Source organism: Ovis canadensis, chromosome 1 (genome assembly GCF_042477335.2).
Source record: "Ovis canadensis isolate MfBH-ARS-UI-01 breed Bighorn chromosome 1, ARS-UI_OviCan_v2, whole genome shotgun sequence".
In the NCBI taxonomy this organism is placed as follows: Eukaryota; Metazoa; Chordata; class Mammalia; order Artiodactyla; family Bovidae; genus Ovis; species Ovis canadensis.
In genome coordinates this window covers 9,240,159-9,259,380 of record NC_091245.1, presented here as the reverse complement: position 1 = coordinate 9,259,380, position 19,222 = coordinate 9,240,159, and the positions used below count along the sequence as shown (strand labels likewise).

The following is a 19,222-nucleotide window of genomic DNA, read 5'->3' as shown; positions in this document are numbered from 1 at the left end:
TGAGAAAGCAGAACTTCGTTTCATGGAAAACGTTTCTTCCAAGAAGGACAAAGACGCTCCAGCCCTCAAAGAATCCCTGACGCCTCCAGGGCAGGTTCTGGTTAACGATGGGCAGTCGCGGAGCCTTCATTTACAGGGTGACGATGACGAGAGAACAAGTCCAAGGTTACTTGGCAAGGAAGAGTGAAACACGAGGCAGTAGCTTAAGTGCTGCATTTGCACGCAGCCCTGACCTCCCAGAACACCAGTCACTGCAGCTTCTTCAGTGACCTAAACCCTGTTCTTTCACTTCGGAAAATAACAAAAGAAGAACCTTTGTGTCTGCTGAAGACCAGCTGGCAGCAGGAAAGGAGGGCCTCTGATTTCGCTCTAGACACCAATGCATGCTTTGGGCTTTGGTCTGTCTTCTCAGCCTTTGCTCTTTGGATGGCACAATGCTTTAATTATTATTGTCTGCTATTATCATCATGGTTTAATTGTTGGTTTGCAGTGCCGTAGCTCAGAGGGGGGCATTTTGTAAAACAAGTATTATTTTCTTATTGTAATTTCCAATGTCACTGAGGATCATTTAAGCTGCATTCTCATTTGGGGACAGGAGTGATTTCTGACCCCCTTCCCCCTGCAGCAGCTGTTCTTTCTCATGCTGTTTTCCCCTGATAACCCGCTGTTATGACTGTTCTTGGTACAGCATCCACTGAGTTCACGCAGTGGTGATGACTTGAAAGCACCCGAAACCCTTTTTGTATTCTGGGGCTAGTTGGACGGCAAGTGAAATCAACATAAAGATGCTGTGATTATTTTTTTTTTTAGTCTTTTCTCATTTATGCATCTTTCTAATATGTGATGGATACAAATGATGGAGGTGGGAAGTCCCCAAGAAACGCCCACTGTTTCAAGTTTGCTTCAGAAACTGAGAGCTGAAGTTCAGACTCGAGTTTGCCTGCAGACAGCATCTGAGGAGAGTAGCCTCCTACAATGACAATTCGATGCTCTCCTAGCTTTTGAGATGAAAGTTCTGGCAGGGGTTGAAGCTGAGTGTCATGAACCTTACCCACAAAGCCCAGGGGGAGTCTCAGTGGTAGACTGGTGGGCAGAGGTGAGGGAGTGGGGGTCAGGTGGGGACCCCCTCACCTGGGGACCTGCTGTCAGGACACTGTGGTGGAAAGTGCGACTCCATAGGAAAAAAAACCCAGAACGGGATTGGTCCTGCAGTCCTGGCAGCCTGGAGTTAAGAGTGTCAGCCAATTGGAAATGAAGATCTAGCCCCAGAGAGAAAGCAAGCAGTTTCCAGGCAGCCCCCAGGGGAATGGGAAAGAGACCCGCGGGGTTGGTGAGCTGAGCTGGTGTACTTGGCGGCTTTCAGGATGGCCCAGGCTGCATGCCAAAGGCCCTCCTTTGTGGGAACGGGGCTCCCAGGTCCCTACCCCCAGCCCTACCCCAGCACCATGGAAACTCCTCTCTACAGGACCCCAGGGGCCATGCCTGCCTTGCCTTCTTTCACAGCTCAGACAGCATTGTCCTGCCCTGACACTGTCTCCTCTCCTGACTCCCCGGGATGTACCTTTTTCTGGTTTACCTTCTACCTCCTCCACTCCTCATTCTGGGTCACCTTCATGGGTTTCTCTTCCTCTGTTCATCCTTAACACCCTGCATCTCCAGGACCCCCTTCCCTGGGTGCTGCTCACACTGCCTCCTCACTGGGTGGGTTTGTCCTAACCCACAGCCTCAGGTCTCACCCACCTGCACGCATGCTCTTGTCTTCCCAGAGAACTTGCAGTGTCCTGGGCGTGCCCCTCTCCCCATCCCATCCAAGTCCTTGAGCAGCCTCTCTTCTCTGCCTGACCATTCCCTTTCCTGTCACAGTCCTTGACAACCCCTTCTCTGGACACATCCTGTTCATCTTGCAAGACTCAGCCTAGTTGTTCCCTCCTCCAGGGGCCTTGCCTCACCCCTCGGCCTGAGGTAGGGGCCTTCTCTTTGCCTATCTGTACCATAGTGCTTATCACACCACACTTAGGGGCAGAAACAAGCCATGTTCTTGCCTGTATCACCAGTGCCCGGCATGTATATGCACCCAGTAGCTGCTATCCGTTGACTGGAAGTGTGCGTATCGGTCAGAAGGCTTGTAGAGCTGCACTTGGAGAGTGTGAGACCATGGCTGCAGCCTCTGTGTGTCTCCTGGTTCTAAACAAAGTCAGCTCTGGCCCAGGGTCCATGCAGTTGGTCCTGTCTCTTTGGTGGTGACGGGATGCCAAAGACATAGCTGTGAGATTCCAGGGGCTGGATGTGGGTGGTAAAGGGCGATGTCGGAGCCTGTAATGAAAGAACTATCTTCCTTAGCATACCGGACCAAAGCTGCCCCTCATCAGGGGATACACACAGCAAGGGCCGTGGGTGAGTTTGGCTGAACTGTGGGTGTCTCTGAACGCTGATGAGCCATTCATTCTTGAATTCATCAGTTCAACCAAACCAGAAGCTTAGTGTAGATGAGGCCTGGTCCTGGGTACTAAGGATACAGATGTGAAGGAGACGCTAACACAACAGGTAAGGAACTCAGCAAGACAGGTGAGTAAGACAGGCTGGCTCTGATACACAGGAGCACACGGAGGGAGCATCCCACCAGACTGGGGCCCCGGGGAGGATATGGAGAAGCCAGTGGAAGAGCTCCCTGGCTGGAGGTGGGGTTTCTGCTAAGACACGTTAGTCAGATGGTGTATTAGTTCACTAGGGCTGCTGTAACAGACTAAACAACAACAGAAATTTATTTTCAAACACTTCTAGAGCCTAGAAGTCCAAAACCAAGGCGTGCATCGGGTCACACTGCCTCTGATAGGTCTAGAAAAGGATCTGTGTCACTTCCCAGCTCCTGGTAGTTAGCTGCCAGCGATGCTTGGCCTTCCTCGGCATGTGGACACATCCCTCCGATCTCTGCCTCCATCTTCACATGGTGTCATCCCTGCGTCTCCTCGATGCCTCTGTTTCTAAATCTCCCTCTCCTTTCTCTTAGAAAGGCACCAGGCACTGGACTCAGGTCCCATCCTACTCCAGATCATAAGTTGATGACATTTACAAAGACCCTATTTCCAAATAAGGTTACATTAACAGGGACGGGGGATTGGCATTTGAACAGGTCTTTTGGTGGGAGACCATGCAAGCCACTACAGGTGGTGTGAGGGAACATGCAGGTGTTGGAAACATCTGGGCAGCAGGAAGTCCCCAGAGCCAGAGAAGGAAAAGAAATGCGTGAAGACTGAGAGGAAGGGGAGGAGGCAGTTACCCCCTAGGAAGCCTGCCTGTACTCTGTAGGCAAAGGCGAATGACTGGTCAGATACGCGGTCCAGAAAAACCAGCCGGCCCTGGTCGAAAAGGTGGACTGAAAGGGCAGAGAAGCGTCTGGGTGCAGGAAGGCCAATTACTAGCTTGTGTGTGTCTGCCTCTGTGACACCGTTCTCTCTCACTCTCCCAGTCATCTTCCTGTCTCACTTTCCCTGTGCTTTGCTTTTCTTTCTCCAAAACGGCTTCAAAGACATCTCCTCCTTGAAGTTTCCCTTGCCTCTCTCAATTAGGAGAAGACAACGAAAGGCCTTTGGTACCAGACAGACGTGGTGTGAATACCACCTCTGACACTATGAGCTGTTTGATGCACCCCTGGCCCTCAGCAAGTCATCCCAGTTTACCCCTGGGGACTCTAGCTCCCGCTTCAGCAAGACGGCAAAAAACGGGCTCCAGCGTGCAGGCTTGCCATGAGCACGTCAGACAATACGCACAAAGTACTTGGCACGTAGATTTCCAGCACAGGATCAGCTCTTTTCTTCCTCCGGTTATTTCGATGGCACTTTATTTATCCCACGCACTTAGCACCTCCTGCATGTATTATTATGTTGTGGGTGTCTCTTTCAATAAACAGCGGCAGCCTCCAGGGCAAAGACACAGCCTTCCACAGTTTGGCAGCTCTCAGCCCAGAGCGTGATGTGCACGCCCCTCCCTCTTCCGTGCCGGGTGTTGTGTCTGAGGCCCAAAGAAACAAGTGCACAAACGGGCAAGGTGTCAAGATGAAGGATCACCTTCCCACAGCTTGGTGGGCATGGGATCCCCAGACGATTTTCAGTACGGAAGAAGCCAGGAGACTGGATGGTCACCTGCAGGGGGACTGCTTAGGCAAACCCAAATGTCTGCTTGGGTCCAGAAGTACCCTTATCAATAACAACCTCTAATTAGCATTTTATTAGACTTGGGTTTCTATGGGATGAAAAATGTCTTCAATAAGAGTCTTAATACAGGCGGTTGGCTTGGCCAAGCCCCTGACTAGCTTCAAGGATGTATCATGAAAGAGGTCACCAGCACCTGGAGTAGCCCCTGAGCTAATTTCCCTGCATCCAATGGTGCGCTTACCAGGCTGTTCTTGCTCAGCCACAGGAGTGATCTTCAAATGTGAATGGGGCCTTGGAAGGCCTCCGCTTAAAATCCTTCCATGACATTCCTTCATCCACTGAATAAAATCTAACACTTTCTCCAACCCACAGGCCCCAGCAGACCTGGCCTCTGCCTGCCTCTCCTGGGCCAGGGACAGCCTCGATGGCCTTTCTGCTGCTCTGATGCTCCAAGCTGCTTCCCTTTCGGAGCCTTTGCCCATGCTGCCCTTTATCCACTGAAAGCGTCCTCCCACCTCTTGCCCTGGCCAGCTCATCACGTGGCTGCCTCCCTTTGAGCCTTTCCTCTTCCTTAAATGTCACTTCCTTGGAGAGGTCTTCCCGGCCAGCCTGTCTAACCCAATGACTCTAACTCGGTGCTCCGCTGCTTCCTCCATTTCGTGTGCCATCAGCCGTTCTGTGGGGCTGTGTGTGTGTGCGGGAGGACTGCCTATTTCCAGAGACAACTAGAAGAGGACACCCTGTCTGTCCTCTTTGCCTTTATCTTCCAGCACCCAGCATCCAGGAGGTGTTTACATAAACAAAAGCAGCAAGAGGTCTGGAACTTCAGTTTCTCCTCTCCGTTGCCAAGCAGCGTGGCTTCTGCTTGCAAAGGACCTCAGGCCCCTCCTCCGCCTCGGGTCTCCTCCTCTCACCTCTGTTGACCTCATCAATGCCAAGCCTTTGACTTTGTCTGATTATCACACCAGTTAAGCTGAATGCAATGAACTGGCACTTTTAATTCCAGGTCTTACATATCAGCGCCTTAACCTTATGTCTGGTTCACATGTAAACTATTGATCACCGACGGGGCCAGGCCTGGCTTTCGGCACAGCCTCTTCCTTCTGAAGGTGCAGGTGGTGTTGTCGGGGGAAAGAGAGCAAGTGCCAAGCTCTGACCTGGTCTGTAATTATAGAATGTGGTTCTGGCTTGCTCTCTGACCAGCCCTTGACCTTGAGTGAGTTATTTAATTTCTCAGAACCTCAGTATTCTCATTTTTAAAGAGGATGTGATGCTACCTGCAAAGTAAAGGTACCCGTGAGGACTAGATGGGATCAGCTGAAACTGCCTTGGACACAGCGGTTGTAGTATAAATACATTTTCTTTCATTTCTGCTTAGTCTCCATAGTCTCTCCTTTCACACGTCCCATCAATCTGGCCCCCCTGAGGCTTCATTTATTGATTCTTCAATTCACTCACTCATTCATTCCATTATTCACCCTCAGGGACCTCAGTCGGTCTCTAACCAGAGAAGGATTAAACCCAAACTCTGCCAGCTAATCCTGGGGTCCCTCTCAGTCCAGCTCTGTCCCCGTGACATCCTCACCCCGCCGGAAGTCCAGTGTGGGAGTCCCCGTTCTTCCCAGGCACCTTAATCTCCCCTCTGGGTCTTGTTTGCGTTACTGCATCCAAAGAAGACACCCTCCCTTTCATGTCACCCAGACTCCTAGCCTCATCTCCTCCTCCATCCCCTGACATGCCTGGTCCATGAGAACCTCCCTTCCCTGAGAGCATGCAGCAGTACCACACGGCTAGCACACGGTCTGCCCCGGTGGGTGGTGTCAATTTCCCAGGGCATCACGGACCACGGAGGAAGCAGAGAAGCCAGGGGCAGCTCAGCACAGCAGGGAGGACACTTGTCTGCTCTGCCTGCTGGGGGGCTCCTTCTCCCATTCAGTCAAGTGTGGGGCCCCATTCTGCTGACCTGTTGCCCGTGAAACACCGTGAAGAGAAGCCCCTCTGTCTTCACTCCGTCAGAAGCCCTTGGAGGGGAGGCCTGCCAGGGGCCTAGAACATGGCCATTGAAGAAATCCCCACAGCTCTGGTACTGAGGAAGCTCCACTTGTACCTATGAAAGGGTTTATCTCGGAAATCCAAGAACTAGCTTGAATCCTGCTGGAACTTACACGAGAAACACACACACATATCCAACAACAAATACATAACTGGTAATTAGATTCTACTCCCAATGGAGCTGAAAACTGAAAAAATGAATTTAAGAGGAAGGGTACAAAGGGGAAAACCGTGAAGCCTGACCAGAATACATAAACTAAGCCCTAAATAAGTGAGGGCGTCTACAGTGTTCTCGGCTGGGAAAATAAGTAAGGACAGCAATTCACCCAAATCCATCAACAAATGTGTGTAGTTTCAACGATAGTATCCATGGGATTGGGAGAAACTTGAAAGGGTAAATCTGGGAAATTAGCTAAGAAATTTGAGCAGGGGAGGAAATATGAAGGGGAGCTTGCCTTGTAAGAATTATCAAAATTGAGACTGAAAACTGAGGTCAGCCAAGGAGCTGTGCTCCAGGTACCTCAAGTTGAATTCTGTTTCGGCCAAGAAGGGAGCCCAGGAATGGAGAAGAGTCTAGACTCAGACCACATGGTCCAGGTTTCAAACCCACTGAGAGAGCTAGCCCGGATACCCAGTCACAGGTGTTCTTCATTCAGGTACATGTGAGCATCCTTGGAAGGGTCAGACCTAGCCCAGGTAGTGGGGCTACCATGGTGAACAGGACCCACACACGAAAGTCATGTTCTTGTTGGGAAGAGGGGTGGTGAACAAATCAACAAACTAAGGTTAGTTCAGCCCAGTTCAGTCGCTCAGTCGTGTCCAACTCTTTGCGACCTCATGAATCGCAGCACGCCAGGCCTCACTGTCCATCACTAACTCCCAGAGTTTACTCAAACTCATGTCTATCAAGTCGGTGATGCCATCCAGCCATCTCATCCTCTGTCGTCCCCTTCTCCTCCTGTCCCCAACCCCTCCCAGCATCAGGGTCTTTTCCCATTAATGAGTCAACTCTTCACATGAGGTGGCCAAAGTATTGGAGTTTCAGCTTTAGCATCAGGCCTTCCAATGAACACCCAGGACTGATCTCCTTTAGGATGGTCTGGTTGGACCTCCTTGCAGTCCAAGGGACTCTCAAGAGTCTTCTCCAACACCACAATTCAAAAGGATCAATTCTTCGGCGCTCACTTTCTCCACAGTCCAACTCTTACGTCCATACATGACCACTGGAAAAACCATAGCCTTGACTAGACAGACCTTTGTTTGTAACAAATACTAAGAAGGAAGTAAGCTGAGCATTTAGATAGAATATGGAAGAGGTTACTCTGAGTAGGTAGCCCATTTGGGAAAATCATGAACCTATAACCCCTGAAAAATTGAACTATACAACTTTTGAGAAAATATTAAAGTTTTGCTTTTTAATCATTGGGAGAAGAAGAGGGTTTGCCCAAGCCTATCATGACATTTAGTATCCTTAAGGGAAAATATTAACATACTTGATTACATAGAATGAGTAACTCCTATACCATAAAGGACACCACAAGCAAAATTTAAAGGAAAAGGGGACACCAGATGCTAGGAAAAAATGTTAGCAACAAATATACAAAAAGGAATATATGTATATAAGGATAATAAATATTTAGAAATTATAATGTGTGAACAGAATTTATAAAAACAAATAACTCAATTAAGATGGACAAGAGGTGTGAATATATACAAATGACCAATAACTATATGCAAAGAGATGCAACCTTACTAAATTATCTAAATTTAAAACTCTAGTGCAATTCCATTTCAGTTTAGCAGATGGGCAAGTATTTTAATATAGAATATATTTACATTGTAATATCTGATGTTTGTAAGGGGAGGTTTAGAGAGAAGAGTCATATGAACACTGTTCAGTGGAAATGTAAGTTGACACAATTACTTAAAAGAATAATTTATCAGGTTTTTTATTAATAATTTTAAATATATACCCATTCACCCCCAAATTATTCCTACAATCCAACTGAAATCTTAAACACTGCATAAAGATGGGTATGTTCCTTGCAGTATTATACGAAATAGTGAAATATAGCCATATACCTTTCTATAGGAAAAAAATGAAGCAGATGTAGCTCTCTATTATATAGTATTAAGTGAAGAAAGTTACACGAAACTATGTAAAATATAGTCCCCATGGTGGGGGAATGTATCCACATTGAAAAAAATCTGGAAGAATGTGCCGCAAACCTAAAATCACGTGGAAAGTTCTAGAGAACAGATTGGTTGATGTGAGACTTTTTAAAAATTCAGGACATCTGTATATTGTTAGCCTTTTTCTGCCTCAAGCATGTCATATTTTTATCATTTTAAAAGACAGTTTTAAACAGATATAGTGATAAGTGGAGAGAATCTGTGGTGACTCGGCGGTAAAGAATCCATAAGCAAATGCAGAGACCCAGGTTCAATCCCTGGGTTGGGAAGATCCTCTGGAAAAGGAAATAGCAACCCACTCCAGTGTTCTTGCCCGGGAAATCCCATGGACAGAGGAGCCTGGCAGGCTGCAGTCCCTGGGTCGCAAGAGTCAGACGCAACTTCGCAGCCAAACCGCCAACAGTGATGAATGGATTGGATCCTGGAACAGAAGGACATCAGTGCCAGTGCTGAAGTCCAGATCGAGCCTGGAGTTGCGATCACAGTAACGTACCTGTGTTGGTTTCTTAGTTGTGACAATGTACACAGGGAAATGTAAGATGTTAACAGTGGCAGAGCTGGTGAGGGGTCTGTAAGAATTCTGTTATCTTTGCAACTTTTTTGTAAGTCTAAAATTATTTCAAATTAAAAAAAAATGATTAGGAGAGAGAAACAGAGAGACAGGCTGGTATCCAAGTTTTACTCTGGGATACAAAGATGTAGGCTCACCCTTGCCCCCACTGCATCTGGACCAGCTTCCCAAAGGTGCTAACGTTACCTATGACCTTTGCTCCCCACCACACACTTTTTTTTAAGACTTAGATTTTTAGAGCAGGTTTAGGCTTCCAGGCGGCTTGAGTGGTAAAGAATCTCCCTGCCAATGCAAGAGCCACAGGGGATGAGAGTTCAACCTCTGGGATGGGAAGATCCCATGGAGAAGGAAGTGGCACTTACTCCAGTATTCTTGCTCAGAGAATCCCACGGACAGAAGAGCTTAGTAGGCTGCAGTCCATGGGGCCGCAGAGAGTCAGACACGACCGAGCAACAGAGCATGCAGAGGTTCACAGAAAAACTGAGAGGAAGATACAGAGATTCCCCACTGACCCTCTGCCACACACATGCACAGCTTCTCCCGTTATCAGTATCCCCCATCAGAGCGGCGCATTTGTTACAACTGATGAGCCTACACTGGCACATTATTATCACCCAAAGTCCATCGCTGACATTAGGGGTCACTCTTCATACCCATTATTCTAAACATTTGAACACATGTGTAATGACATGTATCCACTATTATAGTATCATAAGAGTATTTCCACTGCTCTAAAAATTCTCTGTGCTCACCAGTTCTTCCCCTCTCCCTGACCTAGCCTCCGGCAGTCCCTGATCTTTTTGCTATTTCCATAGTTTTGCCTTTTTCAGAGTATTCTATATTTGGAATCATACAATATGTAGCCCTTTCAGAATGGCTTCTTTCACTTAGTAATATGCATTTAAGGTTCCTCTATGTCTTTTCATGGATTCATAGCTCATATCTTTTTAGGGCTGAAAACTATGCTGTTGTCTGGATCGCCATAGTTTATTTACCCATTCACCTACTGAAGGACGTCCTGGTTGCTTCCAGGTTTTGGCAGTTATGAATAAAGCTGCTCCAACAACAGTGTGCATGGTTTTGTGTAGAAATCAATTTTCAACTCCTTTGGGTAAATACTGAGGGGCACAATGCAATCCAGAGATCATACGGCAAGAGTATGCTTAGTTTTGTAAGAAACTGCTGAACTATCTTCCCAAGAAGCTGTACCATTTTGTCTTGCCACCAGCAATGATGAGAGTCCCCATTGCCCCACAGCCTCATCAGTGTCTGTCAGTGTTCTGGATTCTAGACATTCTAATAGGTGTGTAGTGGTGTCTTACTGCTTCTGTCTTCATTTGCATTTTTCAATGACCTGTGATGTAGAACATCTTTTCATGTGCTTATTTGCCATTTTTATTCATATATCTTTTTCGGTGAGGTATCTGGTAAGGTTTAGCCCATTTTTAATCATATTGTTTGTTTTCTTACTGTTAAGTTTTATACATTTGACTCTCCATATCTACATATTCAAGATCCACAGATTCAACCAACCTCAAATGGAAAATATGGTAAAAAAAAAAAAAGAACAAAAAATAAAATCCAGAAAGTTCCAAAATGCAAACTTGAATTTGCCCTGCACAGGCAACTATTTACACGGCATTTACATTGTATTAAGTATTGCAAGTAATCTAAAAGTTTTCAAAGCACACAGGAGGATGTGCTATGCAAATACTAGGCCATTCTGTATGAAGAACTTGAACATCCTTGGATTTTGGCAGCTTGTTATCTTTTGCAGAACAGCAATGTTTAATTTTAATGAAGTCTACCCTATCACCTGCTTTCTTCATGGACCTTGTCTTTGGTGTTGTATCTAATATTATATCATTTTAATCGAGGTCATCTGAGTTTTCTCCTATGTGATCTTCTCCGAGTTTTATAGTTTTACATTTACATTTAGGTCTGGGATCTATTTGAGTTCATTTTTGTGGAGGGTATAAAGTCTGTGTGTAGATTTATTTCTACACGTGGATGTCCAATAGTTCCAGCACCATTTGTTGAAAAGACGCTCTCTGCTCCATTGTATTGCCTTCGCTCCTTTGTTAAGGATCAGTTGACTACATTAATATGGGTCTATTTCTGGGCTTTTGATCTATTTGTCTGTATGTCACTGACATCACACTGTCTTGATTAATGCAGCTCGCTGACAAGTCTTGACGTCTGGGAGTGTCAGTTCCCCAGACCTGTTCTTCAATACTGTGTTGGCTCTCCCAGGCCTTTTGCCTCCCCATATAAACTTTAGAGTCAGTTTGTCAATATCCACAGATAACCTGCTGGGATTTTGACTGAGTATTTGTTTTTTCCCTGACTTTGCCTTCTCAGCATCCCTTTCCAGACTAGACTCAGGAGTGAGGTCTGGGGACTGCTGTGTAGAGTTGAGGAGATGGAAACAGGAGGCTCCATAATAAGAAACCAGATGCACAAAATCTAGCCTCCCTCGTTCTTGTCCCCGTTTCTAGTGACCCCCAGTGGGCAGAGCAGTCTAGATGGAAGCTGAGAGCATAACTGCCGGACACCGCTTCCTGTTCCTTCCTGCAAGTCTTTCTTCGGTGTATGACTTGCCCTGACCGGAAACCACTAAAAAGAAGGGGCTGAGCCCTGCGTGACCACCTGCCTCTTCTCTCCATGCAGGCTCCACTTCCTGGTGTTCGACACGGAGGAGGTCCACGACGTTCTGCGCATCTGGGATGGGCCGGTGGAGAGTGGGGTCCTGCTGAAGGAGCTCAGTGGCCCGGCCCTGCCCAAGGACCTGCAGAGCACCTTCAACTCCGTCGTTTTGCAGTTCAGCACCGACTTCTTCACCAGCAAGCAGGGTTTCGCCATTCAGTTCTCAGGTCTGTGCCCACCTTCCACCACCTGCCTCCATCAGTCCTGCCTCGGCTCCCCGTCCCCCTCCCTCGGGTCCCCTCTTTCCACCATCTCTCCGCTCGGGTAAAGAAGTTTGTTGAGCATCTGCTCTGTGCCTGGTTTATGGGCATTGCTGGTACTAACACCCATGCCAAGCTTACTCTAAAGGGAAGACAGGCAGGCAAATAGACACTGACATGCCAATCGACGAGTATGTGGAGAGAGAAGTGTGAACTACGGTGGTCACCTTGGAACATCAAGGAAGCTGTTCCAGGAAAGGCGATGCTCAAGCTCTGGCCCAAATGATGAGTAAAAGTTACGGAAGAATAGACAGTATTTCAAGGAGAGTGTGGTCAGTTATGACATGGGTGTAGAGTTGCCGTGGAGTTGGACTTGCAGGATTCCTGGGTCCTTATCAGATGAGTAAGAGAGAAAAGGGCATCTTGGGTGTGAAGGGCATGTGGAGAGGAGCAGAGGCAGGATTATGGGCTCCAGATGTCGAGGGTTGTCCTTGGCTGAAACCTGGAGTGTGTGGAGGGAGGCAGGGCAGGAACAAGCTGACAGTGGTTGGGGCGCAGTCACGGAAGAACTGACCTGACACACCCCACTCTCTGATTCTTAGTTTAGTGCAGGTCTCAGCAGGGACTGGGAGCCAAATACGAGTAATCTAAATTCAATTACTTATGTACTGTGGTAGCCAAGGATGGAGGAGCATCACAGACAGCTACCAAAAATGGGCAGTGCTCAGACATCCGAGTCCCGATAAGAGCTCGCGTCTGTGCTGGTCCTGCCTCTCCTGCGATGCATCATCTCGTATCCTCTGAAGCGCCTCTTCCATCACTCACCTGCCTGCACGGGTGACTCCGCCTGTGTCTACACTTATGTTTAGTATACAGCAGCTGTCTCATTACCATCTCCTTACTCCACGGTGGGTGTGAGGGGGTGGTTTCCATGGTGATGGCCAGAGCAAGGCTGTGTGGCACCTGGGCCGTGGCTTTGCCTCCACTTTCTCACCTGGTAGGTAGATCAGCTAAGGGTGGTTGGGCATTTCTCTAGCACCAGTAAGACTGTAATGGCATTTCAGAGCCTATTTCCAGCTCTTTTAGGCATCTGTCTTCCCCGTGGAGACCAGCATTTAGCAGTGTGGGGTGGGGGGCTGGAACACATGAGGGTCTCCAGGACCAGGTTTCTATGTACTCAGTAATTTGCCCACTGAACATTCATGCCGGCTGCCAGCCTCATGAGAAATAGCTCCTTGTGGGATTCACTGGGAGTCTTCTTACTGGAAAGCCAGCACCCACTTATCCAGGGAGAGGAGGGCCCCTGGTGATCACCCAGTAACACCAAACTGACCTAAGATTAGAGTCCCACTGTGGGGCCACAAGAGTCGTTTTAGATAAGCATTTCCCGACATCTGTCCCCATGAGGCCCATGGACAGTTCATTGGTATTGCAGAAAAAGGAAGTCTGCCTGATCAAATTATGTCAGGAAGGTGCTTAGGTTGAGGCAGACCTAAAGAGATTATCTGTAATTTGGAGCCTCTGAGAACATCTGTTCTGCTAATGCAGATGAACTCTGAAGGTGTCGGGCAGGCCACAGTTCTCAAACATATTTAATCGTGCGCGACTTTTTCTAAGGCTATCTCAAAAGACTAGCATTTCATGAAACAAACTTTTGGAGATTGCTGGCATACGCCATAGAAAGCTCTCCCAGTAGCAAGGCAAGTGGAATGCTAAAGAGACAGCTCAGTCCATTCACTGGGGAAAGGAGAATTAGGAATAATTAAGCCAGATATGTATTTTCTCTGTGTTGAAGCTGATGGGTATGGTTTTACAAAAGGCCCATCACTGTACTGGCAGATTTCCCCCACGGATTTGCGATATCTGACCTCCAGCGTGTCTTCAGGCTTGCCACGTGGGCTGGAGTCCCTGGGCGCCGTGAGCCATGCCTTCACCCAGCAGTTCCAGCTACTTTCTCACGCACTGCTCAGCTCATAGACGCTCTCTTCCTCCTTCATGGTTCATCTCAGATGCCGCTTCTTCCTGAGCTCCCCATTCAGAATAGATTGCTGTCACTCCTGGACCCCCAGCACTTCTATTTCTTCAGCACATTGCCAATTCTAGGCACTCGGCCTTGCTGGGGACCTGGCCACCTACTTGCCAGCCCACAGGAAGCTCTTAGGGGGTGGGGGCCGCCTTGTGCCCCTCATCAGACTCCTGCAGCAGGAGCCCACTCACTACTCAATGGACCACTGGGTACATGAAGACATGAACAATGGATGGCTTTCTCTTAACACAGGCAAGTCACCTTGAGTATCACTTAGGTCCACAAAGAGAGGAGTGGGCAGAACTACCTGGTCTAGGCTCCAGCAAGGCCATGCCAACCTGGCCTGGCTTGCTGGTATACCCGAGGTTTGGGAAAGGTCACCTTCCCTGTAGCTGTCATCACTTAGCAAATACCAGCACTGCTCTAGGGAAGAGGGAACGGCTAACCCCACGTTAACGTTATCGTGTGTGTTTGACAGGGGATTGTACAGAAATGCCAGGGATGATTAGTGCAGGCTTGGCTTTATTGAGTAAACACGACTGTGTAACATCTAACATCCTGTCTGCACCACATGGATCCAGCCTCTCCCTGGGGGCTTTGCTGAGCAGCTCACATTCAGGAGCATTAAAGGGAGAAAGTGAAAATGAAGAAAAGGTGAGAGGGAGCCCTGAAGGAGAGGCACGCATAATCATGGCCACCTATAGAGCCAGCACCACCCTAAACTCTCTGCGACATTATCTCTTATAATTTTCACAAAACCCATAAAGCACGGGCATCATCATTAATCCATGTTGTTGCAGATGTGGGCTGTGGGGACCAGAGAGGTTTCTCATACAAAGTCATCTAGAGTTAATAAGTAGAAGAGCCTGGGTCAAACTCCCTGTGTCTGATTCTGAAACGTAGGCCCTTAATCATCGCACTCCATTGCCTCCCCTGTATGATCAGAACAGTGAGCTATTTTTCTTCCAGAGAATCATTTACATGTATATGCTGTAAAGCTGGAGTTGAAAGCTAAGTCTGTTTTTAATTGGGAAGGGAGAAGATTGGTTCTTGTTTGGCTTTATAAATAAATTCAGTAAGTGTCTGATGGTGATGGTTTGTTCATTTATTTATTCACCCAAGAAATATTTACTGAACACCACTGTGTGCCGGGTACCACTCTAGGCCCTGGAGATACAGCTAGAAGCAAAACAGCCAAGGTCTCTGTTCCCATCGTAATGCACAATGAGCTACAATAAAGAGGAAAACATGTGAACTAGCAAGATGATTACAGGTTGTGCTATGAAGGGAACACAGCATGGTAATATGACAAATTTGATGGAAAGGGGTTAAAGGGTAAGCCCAGAAGAAGGTGATCAAAGAAGCCTGTCTGAGGAGAGGATATTGGAGCTGAAAACTGAATGACAAGACAGAGCTGGCATAGAAAAATCTATGGCAAGAGCGTTCCAGGCAGAAGGGGCAGCAGGTGCAAAGGCCCTGGGGGCGGGGATGTCGGAGAGAGAGAGAGCACTGAGCTGGCTGTGCTGGAGGGAGATTTTACAACTGTGGCTGAAACACAGCGATAGCAGATCATTGAGGGTGTTAATGATTAAAGCTGGATCAAAGAAAAGGACAGGTTTTAATATGTGCTTTTGAAAGAGGAGACTTTAAGGTACTGTAAACCAGGAGTCGGCAAGCTTTTTCTGTATAAGTCCAGGTGGTACATGTTTCAGGCTTTGTGGACCACGTGATCTTTGTCATAACAACTCAACTCTGGCATCAGAGCATGAAACCAGCCATAAACAACATGTTTACAAGTGAGCACCCCTGTGTTTCAGTAAAACTTTGTTTGTAAGAACAGGCACACAGCCAGATTTGGCTGTGGGCCTCAGTTTTTTGTGTACTGTCAGACACTCCAACTCCAGGACCTTCCCATGCAATCCTAGACCTTATAATTAATGATATCAGTGTGTACAGTTGCCCTGGGCTTTTGCACCGAGTAACAGAAGAGAGTGGATGCATATCCCAGGAGATCTGGAGGATGTAGAAAGCATAAACTCTCTCTAAGGCCTCCTGGTTTGCTTAACAATTAATGTGGGAACTACCCTGGTGACCCAGTGGTTAGTTCAGACTTTGCCTACCAATAGAGGGGGTGTGGGTTTGATCCCTGATCCAGGAGCTAAAACCCCACATGCTTCATGGCCAAAAAGCATAAAACAGAAGCGGCATTGTGACAAATTCAATAAAGGCTTTAAAAAATGGTCCACATTTTTAAAATCTTCTTTGAAAAAAGAACTACTGTGAATTTTACATTTTATTCCATAATAAATTCGTTTGTTTTCATGTAAAAGTTATTTTTCCCAGAATTTCTGAGAAAAAATGACCTCCAAGCCAATGACTGTATTGATCCTGCGTGCCCCAGAGTCCCCTATTCCCAGGGCCTGCCGAGCACAGGCTATGCATTGGGACACAGGCGGGGACCCTGGAGGAGCAGGGGCTGATGCAGCTGCCCCAGAACCCTCTCTCTGGGCTTCGTCTCATACCCTTTCCTTTGCTGTGTTTTCTCACCTGCATTTTGTCCATTTATCCCTTCAGTCATGCTTTTATTCATTTGCTCCTCCTTTCCATCATTTATTTGATGTTTGCGTTTAAAATAAACGGGCTTCTCTATATTATGCTGTCTGATATTAGGCTACAAATATCTCCCAGATTCCTAGGTCTATTGAATTTTTAAAACATTCCAGCTAGTAATGTTTATTTTGAACTCTACCATGCCACTTGCTGTAAACACCAGATTTCTCTCTGTTTCAGTCTGATGAGTGGTGGGTTGGTTGCCATGCAAGGGAGAATATGACCTTCGTCTGACCTTAGTAACTCCAGCATCTTCTCAACCATGACTCAGCGTGCAGGCAGGCCAACTCCCAAACTCCCTTGCAGACCTTTCTGATTGCATTATTAGAGTTTACTCTTAATTACCTTGTCACTCCCTCATACGGACCATGTTAGCGACATTTTGCAGAATTGGAAAGCTCCCTGTAACAAGGCTTGTGTCGTTAAATCAAACTGAACTCAGTTCTACTGCCGTAGCAGGGCAGTCACGCTTAACTCGTAGCATAGTGTCTCATGACAGACGGATGATAGTGATGGTGAAGTTACGGGTAGAACAGGTGACGGGCAGGAGCAGTGGTGGAGGTGGCAGGAACGGGCGTGAGAACAGAGGTGGTGGCATTGCTGCTGCAGCTGCTGATACTGGCAGGAGGCGATGGAAATTCTGGCAGAGACCTTGGCGATGGAAATGTGGCATCAGTGAGCATGGTGAGCTGGGAGCCTCGCTGTCTGGCAGACACCTAGGCAACTTTCTCCTCTGTTTTCTTCTCCCAGTGTCCACAGCAACATCCTGCAACGACCCTGGGGTCCCCCAGAATGGGAGCCGCAGCGGCGACAGTTGGGAAGCCGGCGACTCCACGGTGTTCCAGTGTGACCCTGGCTACGCGCTGCAGGGAAGCGCGGAGATCAGCTGCGTGAAGATCGAGAACAGATTCTTCTGGCAGCCCAGCCCGCCAACCTGCATCGGTAGGGAGCAACTGCAGTGTGACCCCCGCTTTCTGGTCCCACCACTTGTATCCTCCAGGTCTCCCAGCCCCTCAAGTGGCAGCTGCATTTGGAGTCTGTCCAGGAGAGTCAGAATAGCTAAAAGTTGCAGAAGCCTCCACATTTACTCTGCTTTGCCTGCATATGTACAGACACACACACACACACACACTCACAGTCATACACTCACACCCTGTGTCTGTGCGTGTTCTGTGTGCGCTAAGTCACTTCAGTCGTATCTAACTCTTTGTGACCTTATGGACTGCAGCCTGCCAGGCTTCTCTGCCCATGGCATTCTCCAGGCAAGAATGTTGGAATGGGTTGCCGTGCCCTCCTCCAGGAGATCTTTACCACCCAGGGATCAAACTTTATGTCTCTTGCATTTACAGGCGAGTTCTTTACCACTAGCACTACGTGGGAAGCCTCACTCACACTCTACACACTACAAATTCTTTCCACTTCAAAATGGTCCCCAAATTTTCTGTTTGTCCCTTTTCTCCTGGCCCAATCCATATAGACTGGGAGGAGGACCATGAGTCACCTCGGGTAACAAGGGTCCCCAGGTTCTGAAATGACCCTTCTATTACCTGAAGCACTGGGAGGGCACTCACAGGCCTGGATGTAAAGGGAAGACCTTTGCTCTTCTTCACAAGGAAATGATTGCTTACCTGGCTTTTGTTTCTCCAGCTCTGTCCTTAACCCTTAGATTTCCTTACTCGACAGATGAAGAAGTGGAGGGTCTGCAGTGTGTCCAAGGTCACGTAGCTCGTGCAGGTTGGGGCCTGAGTAATCAGTCCTGCTCTCTGGCTCCTGAAGGCTGGGAGGAGGAAGGAACTTGAAAGGAGAGGAGGACAGGAAAGAAAGAGAAATCTATAGAAACAGACATTCCAGGGCCACATGGCTCTTTTCCTCAGGCAAAACACAGAGTGTAGCTCTGTACTGTGTCGCCAATGGATGGTAGGTGAGACCAGGAGTCGTGGGCTCCTTCCTGCATGCAGCCCCATACTGGACGTTTCCTCACCAACCTCACTTAGCATTCCCTGCAGCTCTCTGTAGTGAGCACCATCCCCTCATCTTACAGTAGAGGAAACTGAAACTTGGGAACTTTGAATATCTTATCTCAAATCAGAGCCAGGATACGGCAGTGCCAAGAGTCACCCCCACATCAGTCTGAACGCGACGCCTTTCACGCTGCTGACGCCCACCCCAGAGTGGTTTCCAGGGACTTCCTGAGATGCTCCCCAGCAGTGCCCACCCCAGTGATGCCCAGCCCCCTCTTTGCATGCAGCCTCAGTGGGAGGTGCTGTCCAGGCAGCTGAGGACTGGCCTTTGCCGGCCGTGCCCTGCGGCCTGGCGTTGATGGCGAGCACTGGGTGCTGACCCTCGGTGGCAGCGAGGACTCACATGGGTGTGTGTGGCAGGAGCTCAGTGCAAGTGCTGTGGACAGGAAGGCGAGGCCTGGGTTTCAGAGCCCGCTCGCTTGTCAACCGCAGCTGCGATCCACCGCGAGAGAGCAGAGGATATTGAAGAAGACAGGTCGGGGGGGTTCGGGGCTTTGCTGTTCACTAGTTCAGTGGCTGCGGGGAAATTGCTTCAACTCTCTGACCCTCGGTCTCCTCATCTGTAAAGTGAAGGTAAACACACTTCCCTCGTGGCGTTGTGGGTGGGGCAGCACTAACCCTGACCTCAAGAAATAGTCACTTCTCTCCTTCCGCCCTCTCTTCCTCCTTCTTCCTTCCGCTCTCCTTCCTTC

At 48.2% G+C, this 19,222-nt stretch overlaps 1 protein-coding gene across 1 annotated transcript in view; it reads left to right on the top strand.

The window, feature by feature from the left end:
- Positions 1-19,222, top strand: part of CSMD2 (CUB and Sushi multiple domains 2) — a 682,283-nt gene that overhangs the window by 509,396 nt on the left and 153,665 nt on the right. Inside the window, exons 26-27 of the mRNA XM_069545242.1 lie at positions 11,638-11,840; positions 17,260-17,451. Coding sequence (XP_069401343.1) covers positions 11,638-11,840; positions 17,260-17,451 — 395 coding nt within the window. The remainder of the gene's footprint in view (positions 1-11,637; positions 11,841-17,259; positions 17,452-19,222) is intronic.